Source organism: Phyllobates terribilis, unplaced genomic scaffold, assembly GCF_046119375.1.
Source record: "Phyllobates terribilis strain yellow unplaced genomic scaffold, ASM4611937v1 Scaffold_12__6_contigs__length_324123572, whole genome shotgun sequence".
NCBI lineage: Eukaryota > Metazoa > Chordata > Amphibia > Anura > Dendrobatidae > Phyllobates > Phyllobates terribilis.
Window position 1 is genome coordinate 312,359,450 of NW_027362772.1, and position 26,906 is coordinate 312,386,355.

At 51.2% G+C, this 26,906-nt stretch overlaps 1 protein-coding gene across 4 annotated transcripts in view; it reads left to right on the plus strand.

Annotated features, from left to right (window-relative positions):
- LOC141171846 (CMP-N-acetylneuraminate-beta-galactosamide-alpha-2,3-sialyltransferase 4-like) overlaps positions 1 to 26,906 on the plus strand; it is a 114,013-nt gene that overhangs the window by 24,925 nt on the left and 62,182 nt on the right. Inside the window, exons 3-5 of one of the 4 annotated variants that reach the window (XM_073655474.1) lie at positions 8,730 to 9,603; positions 23,884 to 24,023; positions 24,676 to 24,797. In XM_073655474.1, coding sequence (XP_073511575.1) covers positions 24,770 to 24,797 — 28 coding nt within the window. In that variant the 5' untranslated portion in view covers positions 8,730 to 9,603; positions 23,884 to 24,023; positions 24,676 to 24,769. Of the gene's footprint in view, positions 1 to 8,729; positions 9,604 to 20,550; positions 20,738 to 23,883; positions 24,024 to 24,675; positions 24,798 to 26,906 lie in introns of all 4 variants that reach the window. The other 3 variants (XM_073655471.1, XM_073655472.1, XM_073655473.1) reach the window with 3 other exon arrangements.

Genomic DNA, 26,906 nt, shown 5'->3' on the forward strand with positions numbered 1-26,906 from the left:
GGCATTCCATTTATTAGGAAATGTTTCATCCAGATACTCGCGGACCACTCTTGAATAATGTGGAGGGGCCCCATCTTGTTGGAAATAAAGGTCATGTGAATTAGGCTGTTGCTGTAACTGGGGAACAACTTGATTCATTAGAATTTCGAGATACTTATCTCCTGTGATTGTTCCATCAAAAAATATTGGTCCTAAAACACCAAAACTTGAAATACCACCCCAACCATTGACACCAGACTCATTTAGTTGTTGCTCTAATGTTAAATGCAAGTTCTCATTATACCAGTAGATACAATTATGTTTGTTAATATGGCCGGAGAATGGGAAAGAAGCTTCATCACTCCACATAATCACTTTACACCATGTTTGATAAATCTCCCCCTTCATAACCTTATTACACTTTCTGTCCACCTACTTTTGGACCACCCTGTACAGTACATACACGCATAAACACATTTGAAACGCAAAAATACATATAAACAGACATCACACAATGATATCTGCACACACACATACACTCACCATCCCCCGGCTCCCGTCATCCAGCTCCTCTCCGGTGGTAAGTAGCAGTGAAGGGCACGCACTGCGTGACGTCACACTAGCAGACACGGCCACGCACAGGGAAGTTAACAGGTGCAGTGCTGGCCCGGCCGAAGAAGAAGCAGCTGCCGTGCGCCGCTGCTGGGAGAGTGGTCGGGGGCTCCCCGCCTGTGACTGCCAGTATGTGCCGCGGCGCCGCACATATTATAGTGAGGGCAATCTGGCCATGGACGCCCCAGGCCCCCCGGAGCCCTGGGGCCCCGGGTGGTAGCCCAGATTGCCCTCATTATAATCCGCCTATGGGTACAATGTTTCTTCTTTCTATTCTTCTGGATTGTAGCAGATGACTGATGCAGGATCATCTTTTGACAATTAAGTTATACGTTGCATCAGAAATTATACAAATGGGATCCTTTTGGGGATGGATATTGGGAGTTGTGGTGTTCTACTTTTATGACCAGAGTTTGCTAGCAATAATCTAAATAATCCACTAGAAATGTGGCCAATGTGATTTATCAGAAGACGTTTATTCTATAGAGTAATCAAACATTGGTTAGGAGACTTTCCTGTTCCTCTATGGTTGGAGTGATTTTGCAGAGACGTTTAAAGCACAGCTGTCAGCAGGATTGTGCTCAGTAAACTACAGACACTGTCAGGTGGGCGAAATTACACTGATTAATATGATACCTTGGTTGATGAAATCCGTCCTGTGGTTCTTGTGTAATCTTTACTTTCAGTTTGGAGATAATGATATGCTCATACTGTGGGGCGGCCTGTGGGGGGCGCTCTATCTGGTGCTCTGCTTACATATTATTCTGTATCCTCTTATGACATCTCTTTCACTGACTTGCTTCCTATTTTACCTAGCCCCGCACTACTAGATGCATTATGTAAAATAGGAGGCCGGTCAGTGAAGGATCAGTGAGCTGTCATAAGAGCATACAGATGAATAAGTAATCAGAGCACCAGATAGAGCGCCCCCCACAGGCCACCCCTGAGTACGAGAGAGAGTGCCCCCCACAGACCACTCCGGAGCATGAGCATATCATTATCTCCAAACTGAAAGTAAAGATTACACAAGAACCACAGGATGGATTTCATCAACCAAGGTATCATATTAATCAGTGTAATGTCACCCACCTGACAGTGTATGTGGTTTACTGAGCACAATCCTGCTGATAGGTGCACTTTAAGCTCCTCAATCCATTTTGGTGGGACTTCTTTATTTTAGTGACTGATGAAGTCCAGTTGCTCCTGATACAGCGTGGAGAGAGAGTTCTATTGAATCATTTGTCTTTTGTTGTTGTTTTTTTTATGTTTATTGGTTTATTCTAATATCATTACAATGAATGCAAATATTCTTAGGTAACAGAGAAACATTATAGTCAAAAGAAGTCACCGATACATTTACTGTATAATGACATAACTCAGAAGAAGAGACACATGTCCAACAAGTTCATCCAGGAAAATGTGGATGAAGAGGTCTGGGCAAATTTTAGAATGAACTATGTGTCTGGTGTTGATGTGTCACCCTACCTGGATGCCACTAGTGTAATAAAGCTGTGTCTGAGAGCAAGGGGGAGGTTCTCTGGTTAGGGGAACATTAACATGCAATGCCTCCTGTCTCAGGCCAGTAGGGGGAGCTGGCTGCCCCTATAAAAGCTGGTACTGGGGACAGGGTTAGAGAGAACTGGATTGCCTGTCTCAGCGCTGAGACGTGTCCCAGAGTGGAGCAGGGACAGAAAGTTGATTGCACCTAAGAGGAAGTGTGGCAGTAGGAGAGAGCCACCAGCCAGAGACAAGAGGCGAAGAGAGCCTGTCTTGGCAGAGAAAAGACTTAATTTTTCCAGACTTTGGTGTCTGAGGCTGGAAGGATTCCACATCCCCCAGCAGAGAACCAGTTCGCAAGGGACTGTACATTCCTTGGCCTAAGAAGCCTGGAGGCCCTGCCACAACCGAAGGGACCAGTAAAGCCGTACAAGGCTGGGAGCAGAAAGGAACCCACATCGCAGGCCATACAGGCGAGAAAGCACGGAAAGCTTGGAAACGTGGGCTGTTATCCTATCAGGAGGAGATAGCCAGAAGGAGCGCAGAAAGCACGGTAGGCCTACACCCTCACCCTGACCAGGGCCAATTTCCCCGTTGCTCTCAGACATCCAGGTCCCCTCCTAGCTGGGACTGTTTGTGGGTCAGTTTACCTGTTTAGTAAAGACCCTGGACTGCAACCTGTTGTCTGTGTGCTCCTTGCTCCTCCAGCACTACCATCACTGGGACTCTCACTACCATCACTCCCACCATCCACTATACTGCCCTGGGGCCGCACTCTTCCCGTGGGGAGTCACACTACCCTAGCTGCACACCTCATCAGCCCCAGCGGTCTGCATGCAGCGGCGGTTCTTAATAACCGCAATCCACGGGTGGCGTAGTCGGACATAATCAATATAACGGACTACCACTGGCCTGACCACCCTGAGCCACGGAACCGGGTTGCCATTACTACTCCCATCGTTTCCCTAATTGCCCGGATCCGAGTGCCCCACGGCCCAGGGGGCAAGTCAGCTTTGGCGTAGTCGGCAGGATTTCGTGCCCGCAACCACCGGGTACTGCGTGCCTGAAAAAGACTGTTGTAAACTTACCTGTGGAGAAGTTTCCCGCCATCCGGAGCCGATTCCCGCCATCAGACGCCATCTTGGACCGTTTCCCGCCGTCTTCTGCCATCTTCCCGCCATCCGCAGCTGTTTCCCGCCATCGGACGCAATCTTCAGGACGCCGCGCGGGAAGAAGAGGGGCGTGGACGTCAAAACCGCGCGAGATCCGAAGCTCCGCCCCACGCACCGACGCTGCGCAAGGTCCTGGAAGGGAGAGAGAGCGACGCTGACGTCATCGGAGTGCGACGCCAGGTCCTCGTCCAGAGCAGCAGCGGAGCCGCGGCCTACAGAAGAGGATCGTCGGAAGGTAGGCCACACTTCACTAGGGGGGGAGGAAGATGTCGGACGCAGAGGCGCCCACTACCACCAACGCAGCTGCAGCAGCGGTTATGCCCTTTTCCTTACCCTACATCCCGGGAGCGGCCTGGCTGCCCAAGTACTCAGGGGAGCCCCATGCCCTAACTGACTTCAAGGAAAGACTGTACAGTTTGTTCCAAGTTTACCCCCTGACAGAGGAACAGAAGGTCAGCATATTGACAGGGCAGTTAACTGGCGCAGCCCAAAGGGAGGTAAAATCATGGCCCACTGAGGAGAAAAGGACTGTGAAGGGTATTCTGGCCCGGCTGCGGGGTACCTTTGATACACGTACCTCCGCTGAGATTAAAATGAGGTTCTATGGGTGTAAGCAGCGGGCACAGGACAGCATCAGAGACTATGCCCTAAATCTGCAGGAAGCCTTGAGGGCTATTCAACAAACTGACCCTGTCAGTGTGCAGGAAACGGATAAGCTGCTAACAGAACAATTCATAGAAGGTCTGCTGTCCAGCGCCCACAGGGCCCAGCTGCGCCTCATGTTCTTTCAGAACCCTGACCTGACCTTTGCCCAATTTAAGGACAGGGCCATAAGGGTGCTCCGTGAATCTGCAACCAGTGGCGCTATAAACCCCCGGCGCCCTGCTATCACCTACCACCAGGAGGCGGCGCCCTCCTCTATGGACTCCGTGGAGGCTGATGCACAGGCCCTGAACCAAGCCCCGTCGAAAGGCCTGCACCACCAAGTCCAGGAGCTGACCAGGAGCGTCGCGGCGTTGACCAGGACCGTCCAGGCGTTGCAAGTGGACCCGTCAAGACCCATTGAGCTGGCTTCAAGTCCGGAGGATGTCCCGTGGCGTCGACAGAGGAGGATCCCGTCGTTCCGAGGGAGGCCCACAGACCGCTACGCAGAGGATGGACAGCCCATTTGCCGTCGATGCAACCAGCCCGGACACATTTCCAGGTACTGTAATTTAAACGGGTCCAACCTGGGGCAGAGGGCCGACCCCCAGGCATAAGATCACCAGGCCCTTATAATTGGCGTGATAAGTACGTTGGGGGGCGCCCGGTTTTACCCATGGTGCTGGACGGTATCCCCATGAGCGCCTTGCTGGATACTGGGTCGCAAGTAACCACAATCCCTTATGTACTTTTTAAGCAGTATTGGACTGATGCTGATATCACACGGTATCCAGACAGTAACTTGAGCATCATCGCCAGTAATGGCTTACCCGTGCCGCAGATGGGGTTCAAGGAGATGACCATTAAAATTGGTAAAGTTGAACTGCCGGCACAGGGAGTGATTATTGTGGACATTGACCGTCATGAAAGTCACCCTAAAATAACTGTGGGTACTAACATAATTGAAAATTGTCTTTCAGAAGTAATTGTAATTCTACAACAGGTGGCGGTGAATGCTAGTTCCAGCCAACAGAGAGTCCTCAACAAGGAGATAAAAGCCCTGATGAGACGGCAGCAGGTAGAACTGTCTGGTGGTGAGATCGGTAGCGTAAGAATGAGTGACCCATTCCCCATTTCCATGCCTCCCAAAAGTGAAATGATGATCTGGTGTCGGACTGCAATCGGGTTGAGAGGTAGAGACTACCAAGCCATGGTAGAACCCGTGTACTCAGACAGCAGGCCCACCATTTTGACAGCCCGGGGGGTGGTTGATGTCCGTCATGGGAGGGTGCCCGTCCGCATCCTCAACATTGGGGAGAGGGAAGTACACTTACCCAGGTACGCTACACTCGCCAAACTGTTTGTTGTCGAACACCAAGCTATCAGGGCCGTGGAACCCTTGCCTCCATCTCCACCGGCGGAGGGTAATGGCTCCCAGAAACAAAAGGAGGACTGGTGCCAGAAACTCCACGTGGGCGCTGACTCCACTCCCCTGCACCAAAAACAAGGAGTCTACCGGGTGGTACGGGAGTACGAGAGAGTCTTTAGTAAGCACCCGCTAGACTTCGGCAGAGTAAAAGGGATAGAACACCACATCCCCACAGGGAGCCACCCACCAATAAAAGAGAGGCACAGACCTGTACCCCCTGCACATTATCAGAACGCCAAGGGTATGCTGCGGGAAATGAAAGAAGCTGGGGTCATTAGAGATAGCTGTAGCCCCTGGGCAGCCCCCTTGGTTCTGGTGAAAAAGAAAGACGGCACCATGAGAATGTGCGTGGACTATAGACAAATCAACCGTATCACCCACAAAGACGCATATCCGCTGCCTAGAATAGAAGAGTCTTTAGCCGCACTAAAATCAGCTAACTTCTTTTCTACTTTGGACCTTACTAGCGGGTACTGGCAGGTTCCTGTGGCAGAGGCTGACAAGGAGAAGACCGCCTTCACCACCCCGATGGGACTGAGCGAATTCAACTGCATGCCTTTCGGGCTCTGCAACGCACCAGGGACCTTCCAGCGGCTGATGGAATGCTGTCTAGGGCACCGAAACTTCGAGACGGTCCTCCTTTACCTGGACGACGTGATCGTCTATTCGAAGACCTACGAGGACCATCTCAAGCACCTGGCTGAGGTGTTCGAAGCCCTGGCAGGCTATGGCCTGAAGGTGAAACCATCGAAGTGCCACCTGCTGAAACCAAAGGTCCAGTACCTAGGGCACGTGGTAAGCGCGGAAGGAGTAGCCCCCGACCCTGACAAGGTCACGGCAATCAAGAGCTGGCCAAGCCCCTCGAACATCAAAGAGGTGAGACAGTTTCTCGGGTTGGTAGGCTACTACCGAAGGTTCATCCCCGGGTTCACTAAGATGGCAGCTCCTATGCAGGACCTCCTGATCGGACAGTCCAAGTCCAGAAGTCAAAAGCCACCCTTCAAGTGGGATAAACCGGAAGAGGAGTCCTTCCGCCAGCTAAAGTTGGCCCTCACTGGGGATGAGATCCTGGCCTACCCTGATTATGGCCAGCCTTTCATTCTCCACACAGATGCCAGTAATGTGGGACTGGGAGCCGTACTGTCCCAAAACCAACAGGGCAGAGAACGGGTGATCGCATACGCCAGCCGGAAGCTGAGGCCCACCGAAAGGAACCCGGAGAATTACAGCTCCTTCAAGCTAGAATTCTTGGCGGTGGTGTGGGCCGTGACGGAACGCTTCAAGCATTACCTGGCCTCCGCAAAGTTCACCGTGTACACGGACAACAACCCGTTGACACACCTGGACAATGCAAGACTGGGTGCCCTGGAACAGCGGTGGATGGCCCGTCTCTCCAACTATGACTTCGTGAGCAAGTACCGGGCAGGCAAAACCAACGCCAACGCGGACGCCCTATCAAGAATGCCTCACTTACCTGAAGGTGATGAAGACCCAGAAGAGCTGGAAGAGGTAGAACTCCCCGCGTTTCACCGGTATGGAGCCGCTCAACACTCTCACCGCGTGAAGGAGGAGGATCTAACAACTGTGATGATGAATCCCCTACCTCACCACAGCTGGGCCGAGACCCAAGATAGTGACCCTGCAGTCCGCCTGGTGAAAGATCTGCTGACCCAGGAAGACGCCCGCCTAGATCCAGATGCCCCAGAGGAAGCCAAGCAGCTATGGAAGGAGAAGAGCAAGCTGTTCCTCTACGAAGGCAAGTTGTGCAGAAGGATTGTCAACCACCGGACGCACGAGCTGACCTGGCAAGTCGTGGTCCCAAGGCGAGATGCAGCTATGGTCCTGGGAGCTTACCATGACAGAGCGGGACACTTCGGTTGGAAGAAACTGGAGTTCCTACTAAGAGGAAGGTTCTTTTGGGTCGGCATGAGAGGAGCTGTGGAAAAATGGTGCAGAGACTGTGGCCCTTGTCACCTAAGGAGGAAGGACCGTACCAGCCAGAAGACACCCTTGAGGCCCATCGTCACCACGCAGCCTCTTGAGCTGGTAGCTCTGGACCACGTCAAATTGGCTCCAAGCCGGTCGGGATACATCTATGCCCTGACAATCGTGGACCACTATTCCCGTTTTCTAGTGGTGGTCCCGGTAAAGGACTTGACAGCCCAAACAGCGGCCAGAGCCTTCCAGCAATATTTCTGCCGTCCACACGGGTATCCGGAACAGGTCCTGACAGACCAGGGTCCAGCGTTCGAGGCTGAAATCTTCCAGGAGTTCTGCAACCTCTATGGCTGTAAGAAAATACGGACAACGCCTTACCACCCCCAAACCAACGGGATGTGTGAGAAGATGAACAATATAGTCATTGATCTCCTGAAGACGTTGCCCCTGGAGGAACGCAGCCTGTGGCCAGAAAAACTGCCGGACCTGGTAGACATGTACAACAATATCCCGGTGAATGCTACAAACTGCACCCCGGCTTACCTGATGCGAGCCAGACCGGGTAAGCTGCCCGTAGACCTGGAGATGGGAGTCCTAATACCTGAGGACACCTCCCCGGATGCGGACTGGGATACGGAAAGGCAACTGCAGTACAAGAAGGTACAGGAGAGTGTGGAGAAGAGCCTGGCCCAGGTGAGAGAGAAGCAAGAAAGACTCTTCAATCAACACGCCCCTGCTGGTCCCCTAGAACCTGGTGAGCAAGTCCTAAAGCGAAAAAGAAGGCTACATAAGTTGGACGACCAGTGGGAAAGGGAACCCTACACCGTACTGCAGTCTGACCACGACAACCCAAAGGTGTGCGTAATCACCAAGGACGGAGGAGAAACCACTAGTGTCGTCTCCAGAGACCACCTCAAAAGGTGCCCCGAGCAACTCCGTAGTGCAGAAGAAGATCAGAGTGACCTTGAACCTGCAGAGGACAAGGAAGAAATGATCAGCACCGTGCTTGGAGAGTTCCCTCAGTCCTGGACTCGCATAAATGATGCCATAGTGGTACCTGTCCTGCATTTCCTGCAACTGGCACAGCAACAACCAACACCAGAGCCGGAAGGTGAAGAGGAGCAAGCGGTTCCAGAGGCAGAAGAGCCTGTTCCAGCAGCCCAGGAGAGTCAACCCTCTGCTGACAGTGAGCCTGCCATGCCTGCGGTAAGCCAAAGAACCCGCAGACAGCTGCCTGCCCTACCTGTACACCCAGCTGGTAGCTGTACCCCTAACGCTAGTGGGGAAAGCCAGGTTGGTCCACCACCAGACAGTGGGTTAAGGAGGTCAACCAGGAGCACAAAGGGACAGATGCTCGCTCGCTGGAGAATATAGAGTGTACTAAAAGTGTAAATAACCCTGTTGCCAAATGTTGAATTGTTTGCCAAGTTACCTGCATGTTTATTAATAGTGTGTTTCAGTTTCTTGCAGCTACCGTAAGGACTCGCAGGTTATGGACTTTTATAACCGGGACCTGGTATGGACTGCGTTCTGAGCCTAACCCAGGAATGAACTAAGACTGTGAAAGACTTGGGGTAGGACAGACCCCCACCTGGTTAAGGCTCCCGTTGTTTTTGGTGATATGGACACCCGGTCACAGGCCACACTGTGACCTTAAGAACTCAATCTGTGCGTCATTTGTGTATTCATGTTTTATTGTTATGTATATTATCTTTGTTTATTGTTTAGTCCCGGAGTACTAAATTTCACTAGGGGGGAATGTGTCACCCTACCTGGATGCCACAAGTGTAATAAAGCTGTGTCTGAGAGCAAGGGGGAGGTTCTCTGGTCGGGGGAACATTAGCATGCAATGCCTCCTGTCTCAAGCCAGTAGGGGGAGCTGGCTGCCCCTATAAAAGCTGGTACTGGGGACAGGGTTAGAGAGAACTGGATTGCCTGTCTCAGCTTTGAGACGTGTCCCAGAGTGGAGCAGGGACAGAAAGTTGATTGCACCTAAGAGGAAGTGTGGCAGGAGGAGAACCACCAGCCAGAGACAAGAGGCGAAGTGAGCCTGTCTTGGCAGAGAAAAGACTTAATTTTTCCAGACTTTGGTGTCTGAGGCTGGAAGGATTCCACATCCCCCAGCAGAGAACCAGTTCGCAAGGGACTGTATATTCCTTGGCCTAAGAAGCCTGGAGGCCCTGCCACAACCGAAGGGACCAGTAAAGCCGTACAAGGCTGGGAGCAGAAAGGAACCCACGTCGCAGGCCATACAGGCGAGAAAGCACGAAAGCTCGGAAACGTGGGCTGTTATCCTATCAGGAGGAGATAGCCAGAAGGAGCGCAGAAAGCACGGTAGGCCTACACCCTCACCCTGACCAGGGCCAATTTCCCCGTTGCTCTCAGACATCCAGGTCCCCTCCTAGCTGGGACTGTTTGTGGGTCAGTTTACCTGTTTAGTAAAGACCCTGGACTGCAACCTGTTGTCTGTGTGCTCCTTGCTCCTCCAGCACTACCATCACTGGGACTCTCACTACCATCACTCCCACCATCCACTATACTGCCCTGGGGCCGCACTCTTCCCGTGGGGAGTCACACTACCCTAGCTGCACACCTCATCAGCCCCAGCGGTCTGCATGCAGCGGCGGTTCTTAATAACCGCAATCCACGGGTGGCGTAGTCGGACATAATCAATATAACGGACTACCACTGGCCTGACCACCCTGAGCCACGGAACCGGGTTGCCACTACTACTCCCATCGTTTCCCTAATTGCCCGGATCCGAGTGCCCCACGGCCCAGGGGGCGAGTCATTGACATGTTGTCCATAGTGGTGACATAGAACCTGTTTGTCAAGTGGAAACTCCGAAGTAAATGTTACTGCAGTCCTATGTAACACCATAGATAACACAGTGATAACTCTCTGAGTACAGATAATATAGTAGATGTCACCTGCAGTCCTATGTAACACCACAGATAACACAGTGATAACTCTCTGAGTACAGATAATGTAGCAGATGTCACCTGCAGTCCTATGTAACACCACAGATAACACAGTGATAACTCTCTGAGTACAGATAATGTAGTAGATGTCATCTGCAGTCCTATGTAACACCACAGATAACACAGTGATAACTCTGAGTACAGATAATGTAGTGGATGTTACCTGCAGTCCTATGTAACACCACAGATAACACAGTGATAACTCTCTGAGTACAGATAATGTAGTAGATGTCACCTGCAGTCCTATGTAACACCACAGATAACACAGTGATAACTCTCTGAGTACAGATAATGTAGCAGATGTCACCTGCAGTCCTATGTAACACCACAGATAACACAGTGATAACTCTCTGGATACAGATAATGTAGTAGATGTCACCTGCAGTCCTATGTAACACCACAGATAACACAGTGATAACTCTCTGAGTACAGATAATGTAGTAGATGTCACCTGCAGTCCTATGTAACAGCACAGATAACACAGTGATAACTCTCTGAGTACAGATAATGTAGTAGATGTCACCTGCAGTCCTATGTAACACCACAGATAACACAGTGATAACTCTCTGAGTACAGATAATGTAGTAGATGTTACTTGCATTTCCAGATTCAATGCCAGCATTTCTGCTGCAAGAGGTAAGCATTTAAATGGCGCCCCTCCCCTCCCCTCCCCGTCAGGGCAATTTAAATGTGCATTGAAGAAACGTGATTCGAGTTTTTGTTACTAGGATTTTGCTTATATGATATTCATGGACCATGGGGAATGCATTATATTCTATGGAAGTCCATGGGGAGAGCATTATACTATACTAGATGGTGGCCCGATTCTAACGCATCGGGTATTCTAGAATATGTATGCGGCCGACCGGGCGCAATCAGCAGAACGTTGTTTAAATTTGGCGCCAAAATCGCTGATTGGTCGCGGCCGGCAACCGCGACTAATCAGCAAAACGGTGTTTAAATTTGGCGGCAATATAGGTGATTGGTCACGGGTGGCGGCCGCGACCAATCAGCGAACTGTGTTAGTGAGGACCGGAGAGCTTGTTTAAATTTGGCGCCAAAATCGCTGATTGGTAGCGGTCGCCGGCGGCCGCAACCAATCAGCAGAGCGCTGTTTAAGTTTGGCACCAATCTCACTGATTGGTCGCGGTCAGCCACTGCGACCAATCAGCAGAGCGGCGTTTAAATTTGCAGCCTATATCGCTGATTGATCGCGGCCGGCCACCGCGACCAATCAGCAGAGCGGCGTTTAAATGTGCTGCCCATCTCGCTGATTGTTCGCGGCCGGCCACCGCGACCAATCAGCAGAGCGGCGTTTAAATTTGCCGCCCATCTCGCTGATTGGTCGTGGTCGGCCACTGCGACCAATCAGCAGAGCGGCGTTTAAATTTGCCGCCCATCTCGCTGATTGGTCGCGGTAGCCGGCCACCGCGACCGATCAGCAGAGCGGCGTTTAAATTTGCCACCCATCTCGCTGATTGGTCGCGGTGGCCGGCTGCGACCAATCAGCAGAGCGGCGTTTAAATTTGCCGCCCATCTCGCTGATTGGTCACGGCCGGCCACCGTGACCAATCAGCAGAGTGGCATTTAAATTTGCCGCCCATCTCGCTGATTGGTCGCAGTAGCCGGCCGCAACCAATCAGCAGAGCGGCGTTTAAATTTGCCGCCCATCTCGCTGATTGGTCACGGCCGGCCACCGTGACCAATCAGCAGAGCGGCGTTTAAATTTGCCGCCCATCTCGCTGATTGGTCGCAGTAGCCGGCTGCGACCAATCAGCAGAGCGGCGTTTAAATTTGCCGCCCATCTCGCTGATTGGTCACGGCCGGCCACCGTGACCAATCAGCAGAGCGGCGTTTAAATTTGCCGCCCATCTCGCTGATTGGTCACGGCCGGCCACTGCGACCAATCAGCTGAGCGGCGTTTAAATTTGCCGCCCATCTCGCTCATTGGTCGCGGTGGCCGGCCGCGATTAATCAGCAAAGCGGCGTTTAAATTTGCCGCCCATCTCGCTGATTGGTCACGGCCGGCCACCGCGACCAATCAGCACAGCGGCGTTTAAATTTGCCGCCAATCTCGCTGATTGGTCGCGGCCGGCCGGCCACCGTGACCAATCAGCAGAGCGGCGTTTAAATTTGCCGCCCATCTCGCTGATTGGTCGCGGTCGGCCACCGCGATCAATCAGCAGAGCGGCGTTTAAATTTGCCGCCCATCTCGCTGATTGGTCGCGGCCGGCCACTGCGACCAATCAGCAGAGCGGCGTTTAAATTTGCCGCCCATCTCGCTGATTGGTCGCGGTCGGCCGGCCACCGCAACCAATCAGCAGAGCCGCGTTTAAATTTGCCGCCCATCTCGCTGATTGGTCGCGGCCGGCCACCGCGACCAATCAGCGTCGTATTAGTGTGGGCCCGGGAGCGGCGCTGCTTGTGCGGCTCCGTATTAGCGAGGACCGGGGAGCGGCGCTGCCTGTGCGGCTCCTTCTGGTGCGAGAAGCCGGGAGATGAGCGGATGCTCACAACAGAAGCATCCCGACCGGCGGTGCCGCTCCCCGGTCCTCCGTTCACACTTGCTGTCGGGAGATCAGAGGGCCAAGCCACTGATCTTCCAACGTTAGACGCATGGAGGTCAGCGGCGCCGGTCGGGGTAGTTGTGCTGCTAGCGCCGCTCATCTCCCCGCTGCATCGCCGCTGACCTCCGTCCGGCAGATGAGCAGCTAACGGCCGCCATCTTTTTTCAGAAATCCCGTGGCGCTGATTGGCCGCTGCCGGACCAATGAGCGACGCGGGATTTCCAGGACAGACAGACAGACAGACAGAAAGACAGACAGACAGATAGACAGACAGACAGACAGACAGACAGACGGGATAAGACAATTATATAGTAGATGGAGGATTATGGGGGGCGCATTATTCTATATGGAAGGCTATGTGGGGGTCCATTATACTGTATGCAAGCAATTATACAGTGTGAAGGTTTGTGTAGGGTCCTTCATACTGTGTGGGGGCCATTATACTGTTTGGAGGGCTAATGCAGGCCATTATACTGTATATAGGCCCATTAATGTGCATGGAGAGCTGTGTGGGGGTTACAGTTGGGGGATCATACTGTGTTGGGGTCACGATACTTTGCCTCGGGAGTTGAATTGGGGTACAGTAGGGTCATTATACTGTGCATGTGGAGGAATTTACCATGGGGGTATCATACTGTGTTTGGGGGGGGGCACATTTGTTTGCATAATACTTTATGGGGGTAATGAAAGAGGAATCTAGGACCTCAGCAGGAGGAAAATTACTGTGTAAAGGCTGGAAAGTTGTGAGATATGCTCTTTTGTGACTCCAACAATTATTTAATTTTTTGGGGGGAGATGGGCCCAATTAGAATTTCTGCTATGGGGCCCCATGATTTCTATGTACGCCCTTGATCTGATTACTTGTACCATACATTTTAATAGCACAGTAATGTGGAGTATAGAACAAATCACTGTTTCCTATGAAGGAATATAGCACCAGAGCCACCATCAGTACAGGAATACAGCAATTCAGCACCAGAACTACCTCAGTACATGCATTCAGCATGAGAACCACCATCAGTATACATGCATACAGCATGAGAACCAACATTAGTGCATGAATACAGCATGAGAACTATCATCAGTACATCAATACAGCACCAGAACCACCATCAGTACATTAATACAGCACCAGAATCACCATCAGTACATGAAAACGACAGCAGAACCACCATCCGTACATGAATGCAGCATCAGAACCACCATAAGTACATGGAAACAGCCTACAAATTAATGTGGTTATGTTCGATTCACTGAAGGACAGGATGCCTTTCATAAAAAAAAGCATTACAGTCACATGCTGTACATTTCTACAGACAAAATATTGTTCCAGGCACTTTTTCTGGTATCCGGCTAGCAGATTGCAAAACATGGAGGAAGTCATGCGAGTGTGACTGCTAGGGTTTGCATTGCACATGACACAACTGTCGCCCTTGAAGTGACCTGGAATCAAAGGCTTGTGAACGGCACAAATATTAATTGCTGTAGCATCGGCGTCTCTGCCCCCTGACAGGCAGAGACGTCATCTTCCGGCCCTCTCGCTGCTGCCGGCGCGTGCAGCTTCCCGAGCACTGTGCTTAGGGCGCGCGCTCTCTCCCTCTTAAAGGGGCCGCGCGCGCCGTCCTAAGGAGTTCCCGGTCAATGGCCGGAGGACCTCTCATATAAAAGGCACCTCCTCCAAAATGGAGGTGCCCGTGCAAGGTTGTAGCTCTGTGTTCTAAACTCTGCTTCAGCCCTCAGGCCGCGCTGCTAGCCTGACTACCAGTCCAGTCCGCCAGCCTGACTACCAGTCCAGTCCGCCAGCCTGACGGTCTGCCTACGATCCTAACCTGCCAGTCTGTCTATGGGCCAAGCTTGCCTGCCTACCCAGAAAACGTACCAGTTACCTGCCGTGCCTACCAACCAGCCTACCTGGAGGCTCCTGCCAGTTACCCGTGGTGTCTGCCAGTCCGTCTTCCCGGATCACCGGTCAGCCTGCCTGCCGTGCTCATCTGCTGTACCGGTCAGTCCCTGCCTTCTGACCCATGGGAGTCACCTGCTCTCATACAAGGACTGGTCCAGAGTAGCACCTGGTCCTTCTCCTCGGTCCTTCCCTGGTTCACGGAGTCGATTGACCGCCGTGCGACCTAGGTCAGTTCGAGTTGATACCTAGTTACACCCCTCTGGTCCCTCCTTGCACCGCAGCACAGAGGTTCCACCACCCGGATCCGTAAAAGTTTGCACGGGCCATGGAACCCGGTGGCCCCCAGGCTCCTTTGCTTGCTGACCTGTACCAGGAGGTTTCTCGTCAGAGATCCCAACAGGAAACCATCCTGACCTACCTGCGGTCTGTCAACTCTTGCCTGGACACGCTGTCCGTCCCACCAGTGTCCGCCTCGAGCCGAGCGACACCCGCTCCGGCGGCGCCTCTGCCTACCAGTGCCACGGCATCCAGCTCAGGACCCCGGCTCTCTGTGCCTCCTCGTTTTGGGGGTGACCCCATCTTATGTCGGGGTTTTCTGAACCAGTGCACGCTGCACTTTGAACTACTGGCACATCAGTTTCCCTCCGACCGGGCCAAGGTGGTGTTCGTCATGTCTCACCTCACCGGGGAAGCATTGGCATGGCTAAACCCTCTATGGGAGAGAGGGGATCCCCTGGTGTCCGATCTTCCGGCTTTCCTCACTGCCTTCCGAAAGGTCTTCGATGAGCCCAGACGAAGGACTTGTACTGCCTCCTCATTGCTCCAACTCCGCCAAGGGAGTCTCACCGTGGGCCAGTATGCCATACAGTTCCGTACCCTCGCTTCTGAGCTTGCCTGGAACAACGAGGCCCTGGTGTCCACCTTCTGGGAGGGTCTTTCCGGACGGATCGAGGACGAGTTAGCCGGCCGGGACATTCCTATCACCCTGGATGACCTGGTGTCACTAGCAACCCGAATTGACATCCGTTTCCTGGAACAAGCTAAGGAGACCACCCGGGAGAGAAAATTTCCTCGTCTTGCTCCTGTTTTCCAGAAACCTGCCTCCCAACCTGCATCTCCCCGGGCACGCTCGCCTGAACCCATGCAGATCGACCAGACCAAGATGGTCAAGTCTCGCCAAGAAACACACCGTGCCGAGGGGAGCTGTTTCTACTGTGGTAGTAAGGAGCATCTGATCCGTTCCTGCCCGGAGAAGCCGGGAAACTCCAGTGTCTATGACCACTCGGAGAGGTCGTCCTAGGCAAGAGTAAATCCTCTTCATTCTTGACTCTATCCATTTCTATTTCCTGTGGAGAAAACCCCTTCTTTGAAACCGCCCACCTGGATTCCGGAGCCGCTGGGAATCTCATTGCTCAGTCCCTTGTAGAGAAGTAACAGATTCCCATCAAACCTCTGGCTGAACTATTGGCAGTCGCTTCCGTGGATGGAAGACTCCTTCCGGTGACCATCTTGCTCATCACAGAGCCTGTAACCCTTCAGGTGGGAATGTTGCACTCGGAGAGGATCTCCATCCATGTGCTACCTGGACTCTCTCACTCCCTTTTGCTAGGTCTTGAAAGGCGATCCGGTGAGGTGCTCCGTTGGGGGCAGTATTGCCATGAGACCTGCCTGGTTCCAGTTCACCCAGTTCGACCTTCGTCTACTCCGGCTAATTTACCTGGTCTACCGGCACCTTACTGGTCCTATGCAGATGTCTTCGACAAGAAGGAGGCAGAGACACTGCCACCTCATAGGCCATATGATTGCCCTATCGACCTGGTACCCGGTGTCACTCCACCCCGTGGGCGTATCTACCCCTTGTCGCTGGCCGAAACCCGGGCCATGTCGGAGTACATCAAAGAAAATCTAGCTAAGGGATTCATCCAGAAATCTACCTCCCCGGCTGGAGCTGGGTTCTTCTTCGTAAAAAAGAAAGACGGCTCGCTACGCCCCTGTATCGATTATAGGGGACTTAACCAGATTACTATCAAAAATAAATACCTCCTGCCACTCATCTAAGAGCTGTTTGACCGCCTTAAAGGTGCGAAGATCTTCACCAAGCTCGATCTTCGTGGGGCGTATAACTTGGTCCGGATCCGCCAAGGAGACGAGTGGAAGACGGCATTCAATACCCGGGACGGCCACTATGAATACTGTGTGATGCCCTTCGGCCTCTGTAATGCTCCACCCGTCTTCGAAGAACTAGTTAACAACATCTTCCGTGACCTCTTATATTCATGCGTGGTGGTGTACTTGGACGACATCTTGGTCTTCTCTCCGGATCTACCCACACACCGGAGGGATGTTCATCAGGTCCTGCTTAGGCTCAGGCAGAATCACCTATATGGAAAATTTGAGAAATGCCTCTTTGAGCAGAACTCTCTTCCATTCCTGGGCTATATTATCTCTAAGACTGGTCTACGGATGGACCACGAGAAGGTCTCTGCCGTCTTAAAGTGGCCCCGACCGGAGGGGTTGAAGGCGATTCAGAGATTCCTGGGCTTTGCTAACTATTACCGCCTCTTCATCCCCCACTTCTCTTCCCGGACAGCACCCATCTTTGCGCTCACCCGTAAGGGAGCTAATCCTAAGGAATGCACGTACGAAGCGGAGGAGGCCTTCCTCTCCTTAAAACAAGCCTTCTCTTCCGCCCCAGTGCTGCACCATCCGGATTGCAACAAACAGTTCTTTCTGGAGGTTGATGCTTCCTCTTCCGGAGCCGGAGCGGTGCTCACCCGGAAATCTCCGTCCGGGAGAATGGTAACCTGCGGCTTCTTCTCCAAGCTCTTCTCCTCGTCCGAGTGCAACTATTCCATAGGAGACCGAGAATTGCTAGCCATCAAATTGGCGCTGGAGGAGTGGCGTTACCTGCTACAGGGGGCTCTGCACCCAGTGGTCATCTATACTGACCACAAAAACCTGGCATATCTACAAAATGCCCAAAGACTCAATCCGCGTCAGGCCCGGTGGTCTTTGTTCTTCGCCCGTTTCAACTTTACCCTACATTACCGCCCTGCGAACAAGAACGTTAAAGCCGACGCTTTGTTCCGATCCTTCCTGTCTTCCGATCAAGAGGAGGAGCCTATGCATGTCATCGATCCCTCCAAAGTGATGAATGTGGCTCCCTTGGACCTGTCTCGTCTCCCACCCGGTAAGACGTTTGTAGCGGTTCCGGATCATAAGAAGGTTCTTCACTGGGGTCATTCATCTAAACTAGCCGGCCATGCTGGCCAGCGGAGGACCTTCCTGCTCATTACCTGGCATTACTGGTGGCCTTCCCTGCGCAAGGATGTTGTAGACTTCGTCACGGCCTGTTAATCCTGTGCCTGCAACAAGGTTCCCAGACGTCTTCCAGCCGGCCGTCTCCTGCCTCTTCCCGTACCTGCTGCCCCGTGGCAACACATTGCTATGGACTTTATTACTGATCTCCCTGTTTCTGCCGGTTGTACTGTCATTTGGGTGGTCGCTGACCGCTTTTCTAAAATGGCCCAATTTATCCCTCTGCCTGGTCTCCCGTCTGCATCTGTGATGGCTAAGGACTTCATCCATCACATCTTTCGTCTCCACGGCCTACCCCTCCACATTGTGTCTGATCGAGGGGTCCAGTTCACTTCGCGCTTCTGGAGAGCTACGTGTAAGCTGCTGGATGTCTCCCTGTATTTCTCCTCTGCTTATCATCCTCAGTCCAATGGCCAAGTGGAACGTATCAACCAGATCCTTACCAGCTTCCTTTGGCACTTCGTCAACGCTCACCATACCGATTGGGTGGAGCTCCTACCACGGGCCGAGTTCTCCTATAATAACCATGAGAGCGAATCTTCTTTCAAGTCCCCTTTCATTGTGGTCTACGGTCAACACCCCCAGATTCTGTCTCCTGTCTCCGCTTCAGTGGACAATCCTGCCGCGGAGTCTCTGGTCAGCGAATTTTCCACCATTTGGGAGGACACTAGATCCGCACTTCTTCAATCCTCCGAGCGGATGAAGAAGCATGCTGATAAGAGATGTCTGGATCCGCCTCAATTCCGTCCGGGAGACAAGGTTAGCTCTCCTCCAAACATGTTAGTCTCAAAATACATTCCTATAAGTTGGGTCCACCACGGTTCATCGGTCCATTTGAAGTCCTCAAGCAAATCAATCCAGTGGCCTACAAGTTAAAACTCCCGGCCACCTTACGGATTCCCAACTCCTTCCACGTATCTCTCCTCAAACTGGTTATTCTTAATTCTTTTTCCGACGATCCAGGTACCTCCCCAGCTCCCGTCTCCACTGAGGACGTCTATGAGGTAGAGAACATTCTGGCCACCAAGAGGGTAAGAGGAAAAACCTTTTTTTCTGGTGGATTGGAAGGGGTTTGGCCCAGAGGAGAGAACTTGGGAACCCAGGGAGAACATCCACGCCCCGCTTCTTCTTGAAAAAATGCTTTCGGACCTAAAGAAGAGGGGGCGTAAAGGGGGGGGGGTACTGTAGCATCGACGTCTCTGCCCCCTGACAGGCAGAAACGCCGTCCCCCTTACTGCCACGCTCCGGGCCCGGCGTCTTCCGGCACTCCTGCTGCTGCTGCCGGCGCTCGCAGCTTCCCGAGCACTGTGCTTAGGGCGCGCACGCGCGCGCTCCCTCACTCCCTCTTAAAAAGGCCACGCGCGCCGTCCTAAGGAGTCCCCGGCCAATGGCCGGAGGACCTCTCATATAAAAGGCACCTCCTCCAAAATGGAGATGCCCGTGTAAGGTTGTAGCTCTGTGTTCTAAACTCTGTTTCAGCCCTCAGGTCCCGCTGCTAGCCTGACTACCAGTCCAGTCCGCCAGCCTGACTACCAGTCCAGTCCACCAGCCTGACTTCCAGTCCAGTCCGCCAGCCTGACTACCAATCCAGTCCGCCAGCCTGACTATTAGTCCAGTCCGCCAGCCTGACTACCAGTCCAGTCCGCCAGCCTGACTACCTGTGTCCGCCAGCCAAGTACACTCTCCAGCCCGACGGTCTGCCTACGGTCCTAACCCGCCAGTCTGTCTATGGGCCAGGCTTGCCTGCCTACCCGGATAACATACCAGTTACCTGCCGTGCCTACTACTTACCCGTGGTGTCTGCCAGTCCGTCTTCCCGGATCACCCATCAGCCTGCCTGCCGTGCTCATCTGCTGTACCGGTCAGTCCCTGCCTTCTGACCCGTGGGAGTCACCTGCTCTCATACAAGGACTGGTCCAGAGTAGCACCTGGTCCCTCTCCTCGGTCCTTCCCTGGTTTATGGAGTCGATTGAGCGGCCGTGCGACCTAGGTCAGTCCGAGTTGATACCTAGTTACGCCCCTCTGGTCCCTCGTTGCACCGCAGCACAGAGGTTCCACCACCCGGATCCGTAACAATTGCATGGTAGCATTATTGAAATATTGTCTAGCATCGTGACTAGACGACGTTATGGATGGATGATATTCGGGCAGTCTATAGTGGTATTGTACGCTCGAATTGTTTGTGAATGGTGTCATGGTATTGGGTATTTCGTAATATTTGGTCACTGTATAGTGGCATGCTTTAGGCACATTGTGACATTCTTATATTGTTTCGTCACTTTATAGTGGTATTTTGCGCACATCGTTACATTGTTGTATTGTTTGGTCACTGTATTGTGCACTGATTTTCATTCTTCGGTGTAGTTATTTGTTCCCATGGGTGTATTTTCCACCAGGCACTCGGGGTCCTGCGCTGTGGGAGGTGGCGCCACATCACAGGGGCAGATTTAAAAAAAAAAAAACTCTCCCCTGCCATTCACCAGTCTTCATAGCAAAATCATTGTCTTTTTAGGTGTGGAGTGGCGATAATGAACGTGGTAGCGCTGCACGGCTGAAGAAGCAAGGACACGAATGCTGCTCCCCTCTCTGCCCTCCAGTGCCGACCCTGATTGGGGAAGTGACCGGCAGAAGTTTTCTCCCCAGTGCAGGAGAGAACCGCCGAGGAGGTGCTGCTCCCGCTCAGCGATAGGAGCCACAGTGTAAGGTTTATAGCAGGACCCCACTGCAACCATAGAGTACAATCAAACACTTTGACCTCCATTTGGTCTTCGTTCTGGTGGAGTCCCTTCTTTTTAGGCATGCAAATTGTCCACGCCTGCCACCAGGAATTTCGGAGCCCCATACTGGCAAAAAAGTTTTGGGCTCCCTTTAGACTCCGCCCAGGCTCCACCCCAGCTCCACCTCCATCCCTTGAACCTTCCACAGTCCCACCGCCCACTTTTGGAAAAACTAAACTTTTTGCACCACGTTCTCACCAATTACACATTAACCGTTCTCATTGAAACAAATCACATACATAGCCATCAGCTTTTGTTTTTGCCAAAAGATTTTTTAAGTTGCCACCACAACAAGGAGACTCTTCAGGCCGGGCCCTACTCTACTCTAACCTATTAAATTTTTTTATAATACCCAATACTCTTTATAGGTATAGTTTTATTTATTTTTATTTAAGGGAATGTGTCACATACATTTTTTAAAATGACCAATAATATCACGTACAACAGACAAATACCGTCACACCATGGCTGGACCACATATTACCACCACATAGTGACCGAATAATACCACATACAAGGGACAAATACCATCACACCATGACCAGACCATATATTACCACCACATAGTTACCGAATAATACCACATACAAGAGACAAATACCGCCACACCATGACCAGAAAACATATTACCACCACATAGTGACCAAATAATACCACATACAAGGGACAACTACCATCACACCATGACCAGATCATATATTACCACCACATAGTGACAGAATAATACCATAGACAAGGGACAAATACCGTCACACCATGGCTGGACCACATATTACCACCACATAGTTATCAAATAATACCACATACAAGGGACAACTACCATCACACCATGACCAGATCATATATTACCACCACATAGTGACAGAATAATACCATATACAAGGGACAAATACCATCACACCATGACCAGACCACATATTACCACCACATAGTGCCCGAATAATACCACATACAAGGGACAAATACCGTCACACCATGACCAGACCATATATTACCACCACATAGTTACCGAATAATACCACATACAAGAGACAAATACCGCCACACCATGACCAGAAAACATATTACCACCACATAGTGACCAAATAATACCACATACAAGAGACAAATACTGCCACACCATGACCAGATGACATATTGCCACCACATAGTGACCGAATAATACCACATAAAAGAGACAAATACTGCCACACCATGACCAGACCACATATTACCACACATAATGACAGAATAATACCACATACAAGGGACAAATACTGCCACACCGTGATCAGATCACATGTTACCCCCACATAGTGATCGAATAATACCACATACAAGAGACAAATACAGCCACACCATGACCAGACCACATATTACCACCACATAGTGACTGAATAATATCACATATGAGAGACAAATACCGCCACACCATGATCAGATCACATATTACCACCACATAGTGACAGAATAATACCACATACAAGTGACAAATACTGCCACACCATGACCAGACCACATATTACCACACATAATGACAGAATAATACCACATACAAGGGACAAATACCATCACACCATGACCAGACCACATATTACCACCACATAGTGACTGAATAATATCACATACAAGGGACAAATACCGCCACACCTTGATCAGATCAAATATTACCACCACATAGTGATCGAATAATACCACATACAAGGGACAAATACCGCCACACCATGATCAGATCACATTTTACCACCACATAGTGACCGAATACTACAATACTGATCATTAATAAAAAAACACCATACTAATATTAACATAAGTGACATTATACATAGGAGCGCTGTACATAGTATACAGTGTATAGTGTACAGATAACACACTGACTCACCGGTGACATCTCTAGTTGAAATCCTTCATCTTTGCTTTTCCTGTTCATCCAGCACAGACCGCCATCACTTCTTCCAGCCAGGACTCATCTCTGCATAAAATAACATAGTTATCTAGAGCAGCTTCCAGAACACATTCCCCAATTTTTCCCCTTCTTCTACACTACATCAGATGAAGAAAAAAAAGCGACATAGTGTTGCCCTGCACAGTAACAGGACCCCCCCACTGAAAACAGTGTCCTCAAAACTAATATACATCACAGCAGTAATAATATCCTTTAATTAGCTCCTACTGTAATAATGTCCCATCCTGCCCCCATGTCTCCATCCTGCCCTCATTGTCTCCATCCTGCCCTCATTGTCTCCATTCTACCCCATGCCTTAATTTGTCTCCATCGTGCCCCCATTATCTCATCCTGCTCCCATGTCTCCATTCTGCCCCCAATGTCTCCATCCTGCCCCCATGTCTCAATTTATCTCCATCTTGCCCCTAATGTCTCTCCGTCCTACCCCCAATGTCTCTCCGTCCTACCCCCAATGTCTCTCCATCCTGCCCCCAATGTCTCTCCATTCTGCCCCCAATGTCTCCATCCTGCCCCCAATATCTCCATCCTGCCCCCAATAACTCCCGTCTGCCCCACGTTTCCATTCTGACCCATGTCTCTCCATCCTGCCCCCATAGTGTAGCTTTACTAGAATTTTTTTTTTTTTTAAAAAAAGGGACGCCCGGGTTTCCCATCACCGAAGCACGATCGCCAGCGCATGACAGTGATGTCATATGCCAGCGACGTGAGCGCTGATGTCAGCTGCCGGCCTGCGATTGGCTGGCCGCTGTTAACTTACCACACGGCAATAGATTTCAAGTCAACATGCATCCGAGGACGCAAGTTCACTGTAACTGAACCAGCAGAATCCTGTCGCTGGGGCCCGGTGAGCAGAAGAACAAGGGCCCACAGGGCCCCATACACCAGTAAGGGCAGTAATGCCCTGATGGCGGCTCTGAAATTGTCTCTTCAGAGTGAAAGAAGACAGGAGCTCTAGCGCCACCCGTTGGAAGTAGCAATCCTTAAAGTCAGTATCGACCTTTTAAGGAGCCTTGCCACATGACGTGGGCACAAATGTGCAGTCTCCCTCCTGGTGCTGCTCACTGAGCCTTGTCTTACCTGTGTGACGGTGATGGCCCTAACCCGACTAATCTATTATTCACAGAAGCCCCTGTCTCTTCAAAGCTGGGGGCGGGGGAGATATACAAGACGCGGTGCACGGTCGGATTGTGTCGATTATTATTTGAAATCTTCCAAGAAGGACAAATGTGCAACAGTTAGAAAGAAGAGAAGCCCCCCAAAAAGGTAATTTCCCGTCAGTTACTTTATTCATTGTCTGCCTTATTATTAATATGTCTTGTGTGTGCAGCCGGTGGGGGGTCCGGTTCTGACCCCACTAGTTGCAGTTTGCTGCTATGCAGGTGGAGGTGCGGAGCCGCGCGTGGGCTCGCTAGTATGTCGGTGGATCCGTGCACCGCTCACAATCCGCGTGTTCACCCCCTGGGTGCAGCCAACAGGTTTTATGGGTCCGGCGCAGAATTTACTGCGGTTATTTCCATGTTTTTACACCTGTGATCGGCAGATTTTCACGATGCCAAACCTAAGCTGGCATGGCGTCCTGCAATTGCCTTTTACCAGAATGTGTACAAGGAAATAGCAGAGAGCACACAAAGGCAAAGTCAGCGAGCGGCACCGAGCCAAGATCAATATATTCCAGGTGGATCATTGGGGTCAGCACCCAGCAGCAGGGTGCGGACACCAAACTTGATTTTTGCTCTTGGTGAAAGGGATAACCCAGTTTATCACTGAGGAGGCGACCCCCAACATGATGTGGGGTCTCCTAGGATGGGGGGTTGCTCCTGCTTGCACAAGTGCGTGCTCTGGCCCTTTAATAGATCTGCGGCAGAAGTCTGATGATATCACACATAAAGGACGATTTACATTGTGTTTCCTTCAGATGTCGCAGATGATCGCGCCATTTCCTTATCAGTGAGAACATTCAACCAGTTTTCGACGGCGAGAACGTCTGCAGCAAGCCGCGACCGGCAAACATGCGGAGATCCGACCTGCGCAAGCTCTGTGAGCTACTGTCCTCCTCTATCAGCCAGGGCATCATATCTAGTTACAGCAGCCGTTATCATCCACTATGGAGCAGTCATATAGTCACGGGGTCACGGAGGCTTCGTGGAAATGCACAGCGCCTGCTCTCCTCCATCTCCGCACTACAACCCCCATCATCTGATGATCCATATTTTATCATAAAATCATTTCCAGAGAGACTGAGCCGTGTATCTAATCCTCTCCTGTGTGATACTGTCTGATGAGCCGTGTATGTAATCCTATCCTGTGTGATACTGTCTGCTGAGCCGTGTATCTAATCCTCTCCTGTGTGATACTGTCTGCTGAGCCGTGTATCTAATCCTATCCTGTGTGATACTGTTTGCTGAGCCGTGTATCTAATCCTATCCTGTGTGATACTGTCTGCTGAGCCGTGTATCTAATCCTATTCTGTGTGATACTGTCTGCTGAGCCGTGTATCTAATCCTCTCCTGTGTGATACTGTCTGCTGAGCCGTGTATCTAATCCTATCCTGTGTGATACTGTCTGCTGAACCGTGTATCTAATCCTATCCTGTGTGATACTGTCTGCTGAGCCGTGTATCTAATCCTATTCTGTGTGATACTGTCTGCTGAGCCGTGTATCTAATCCTCTCCTGTGTGATACTGTCTGCTGAACCGTGTATCTAATCCTCTCCTGTGTGATACTGTCTGCTGAGCTGTGTATCTAATCCTATACTGTGTGATACTGTCTGCTGAGCCGTGTATCTAATCCTCTCCTGTGTGATACTGTCTGCTGAGCCGTGTATCTAATCCTATCCTGTGTGATACTGTCTGCTGAGCCGTGTATCTAATCCTCTCCTGTGTGATACTGTCTGCTGAGCCGTGTATCTAATCCTCTCCTGTGTGATACTGTCTGCTGAGCCGTGTATCTAATCCTCTCCTGTGTGATACTGTCTGCTGAGCCATGTATCTAATCCTCTCCTGTGTGATACTGTCTGCTGAGCCGTGTATCTAATCCTATCCTGTGTGATACTGTCTGCTGAGCCGTGTATCTAATCCTCTCCTGTGTGATACTGTCTGCTGAGCCGTGTATCTAATCCTATCCTGTGTGATACTGTTTGCTGAGCCGTGTATCTAATCCTATCCTGTGTGATACTGTCTGCTGAGCCGTGTATCTAATCCTCTCCTGTGTGATACTGTCTGCTGAGCCGTGTATCTAATCCTATCCTGTGTGATACTGTCTGCTGAACCGTGTATCTAATCCTATCCTGTGTGATACTGTCTGCTGAGCCGTGTATCTAATCCTATTCTGTGTGATACTGTCTGCTGAGCCGTGTATCTAATCCTCTCCTGTGTGATACTGTCTGCTGAGCTGTGTATCTAATCCTATCCTGTGTGATACTGTCTCCTGAGCCGTGTATCTAATCCTATCCTGTGTGATACTGTCTGCTGAGCCGTGTATCTAATCCTATCCTGTGTGATACTGTCTGCTGAGCCGTGTATCTAATCCTATCCTGTGTGATACTGTCTGCTGAGCTGTATCTAATCCCATCCTGTGTGATACTGTCTGCTGAGCCGTGTATCTAATCCCATCCTGTGTGATGCTGTCTGCTGAGCCGTGTATCTAATCCTATCCTGTGTGATACTGTCTGCTGAGCCGTGTATCTAATCCCATCCTGTGTGATACTGTCTGCTGAGCCGTGTATCTAATCCTATCCTGTGTGATACTGTCTGCTGAGCCGTGTATCTAATCCTATCCTGTGTGATACTGACTGCTGAGCCGTGTATCTAATCCTATCATGTGTGATACTGTCTGCTGAGCCGTGTATCTAATCCTCTCCTGTGTGATACTGTCTGCTGAGCCGTGTATCTAATCCTATCCTGTGTGATACTGTCTGCTGAGCCGTGTATCTAATCCTATCCTGTGTGATACTGTCTGCTGAGCCGTGTATCTAATCCTATCCTGTGTGATACTGTCTGCTGAGCCGTGTATCTAATCCTATCCTGTGTGATACTGTCTGCTGAGCTGTATCTAATCCCATCCTGTGTGATACTGTCTGCTGAGCCGTGTATCTAATCCCATCCTGTGTGATACTGTCTGCTGAGCCGTGTATCTAATCCTATCCTG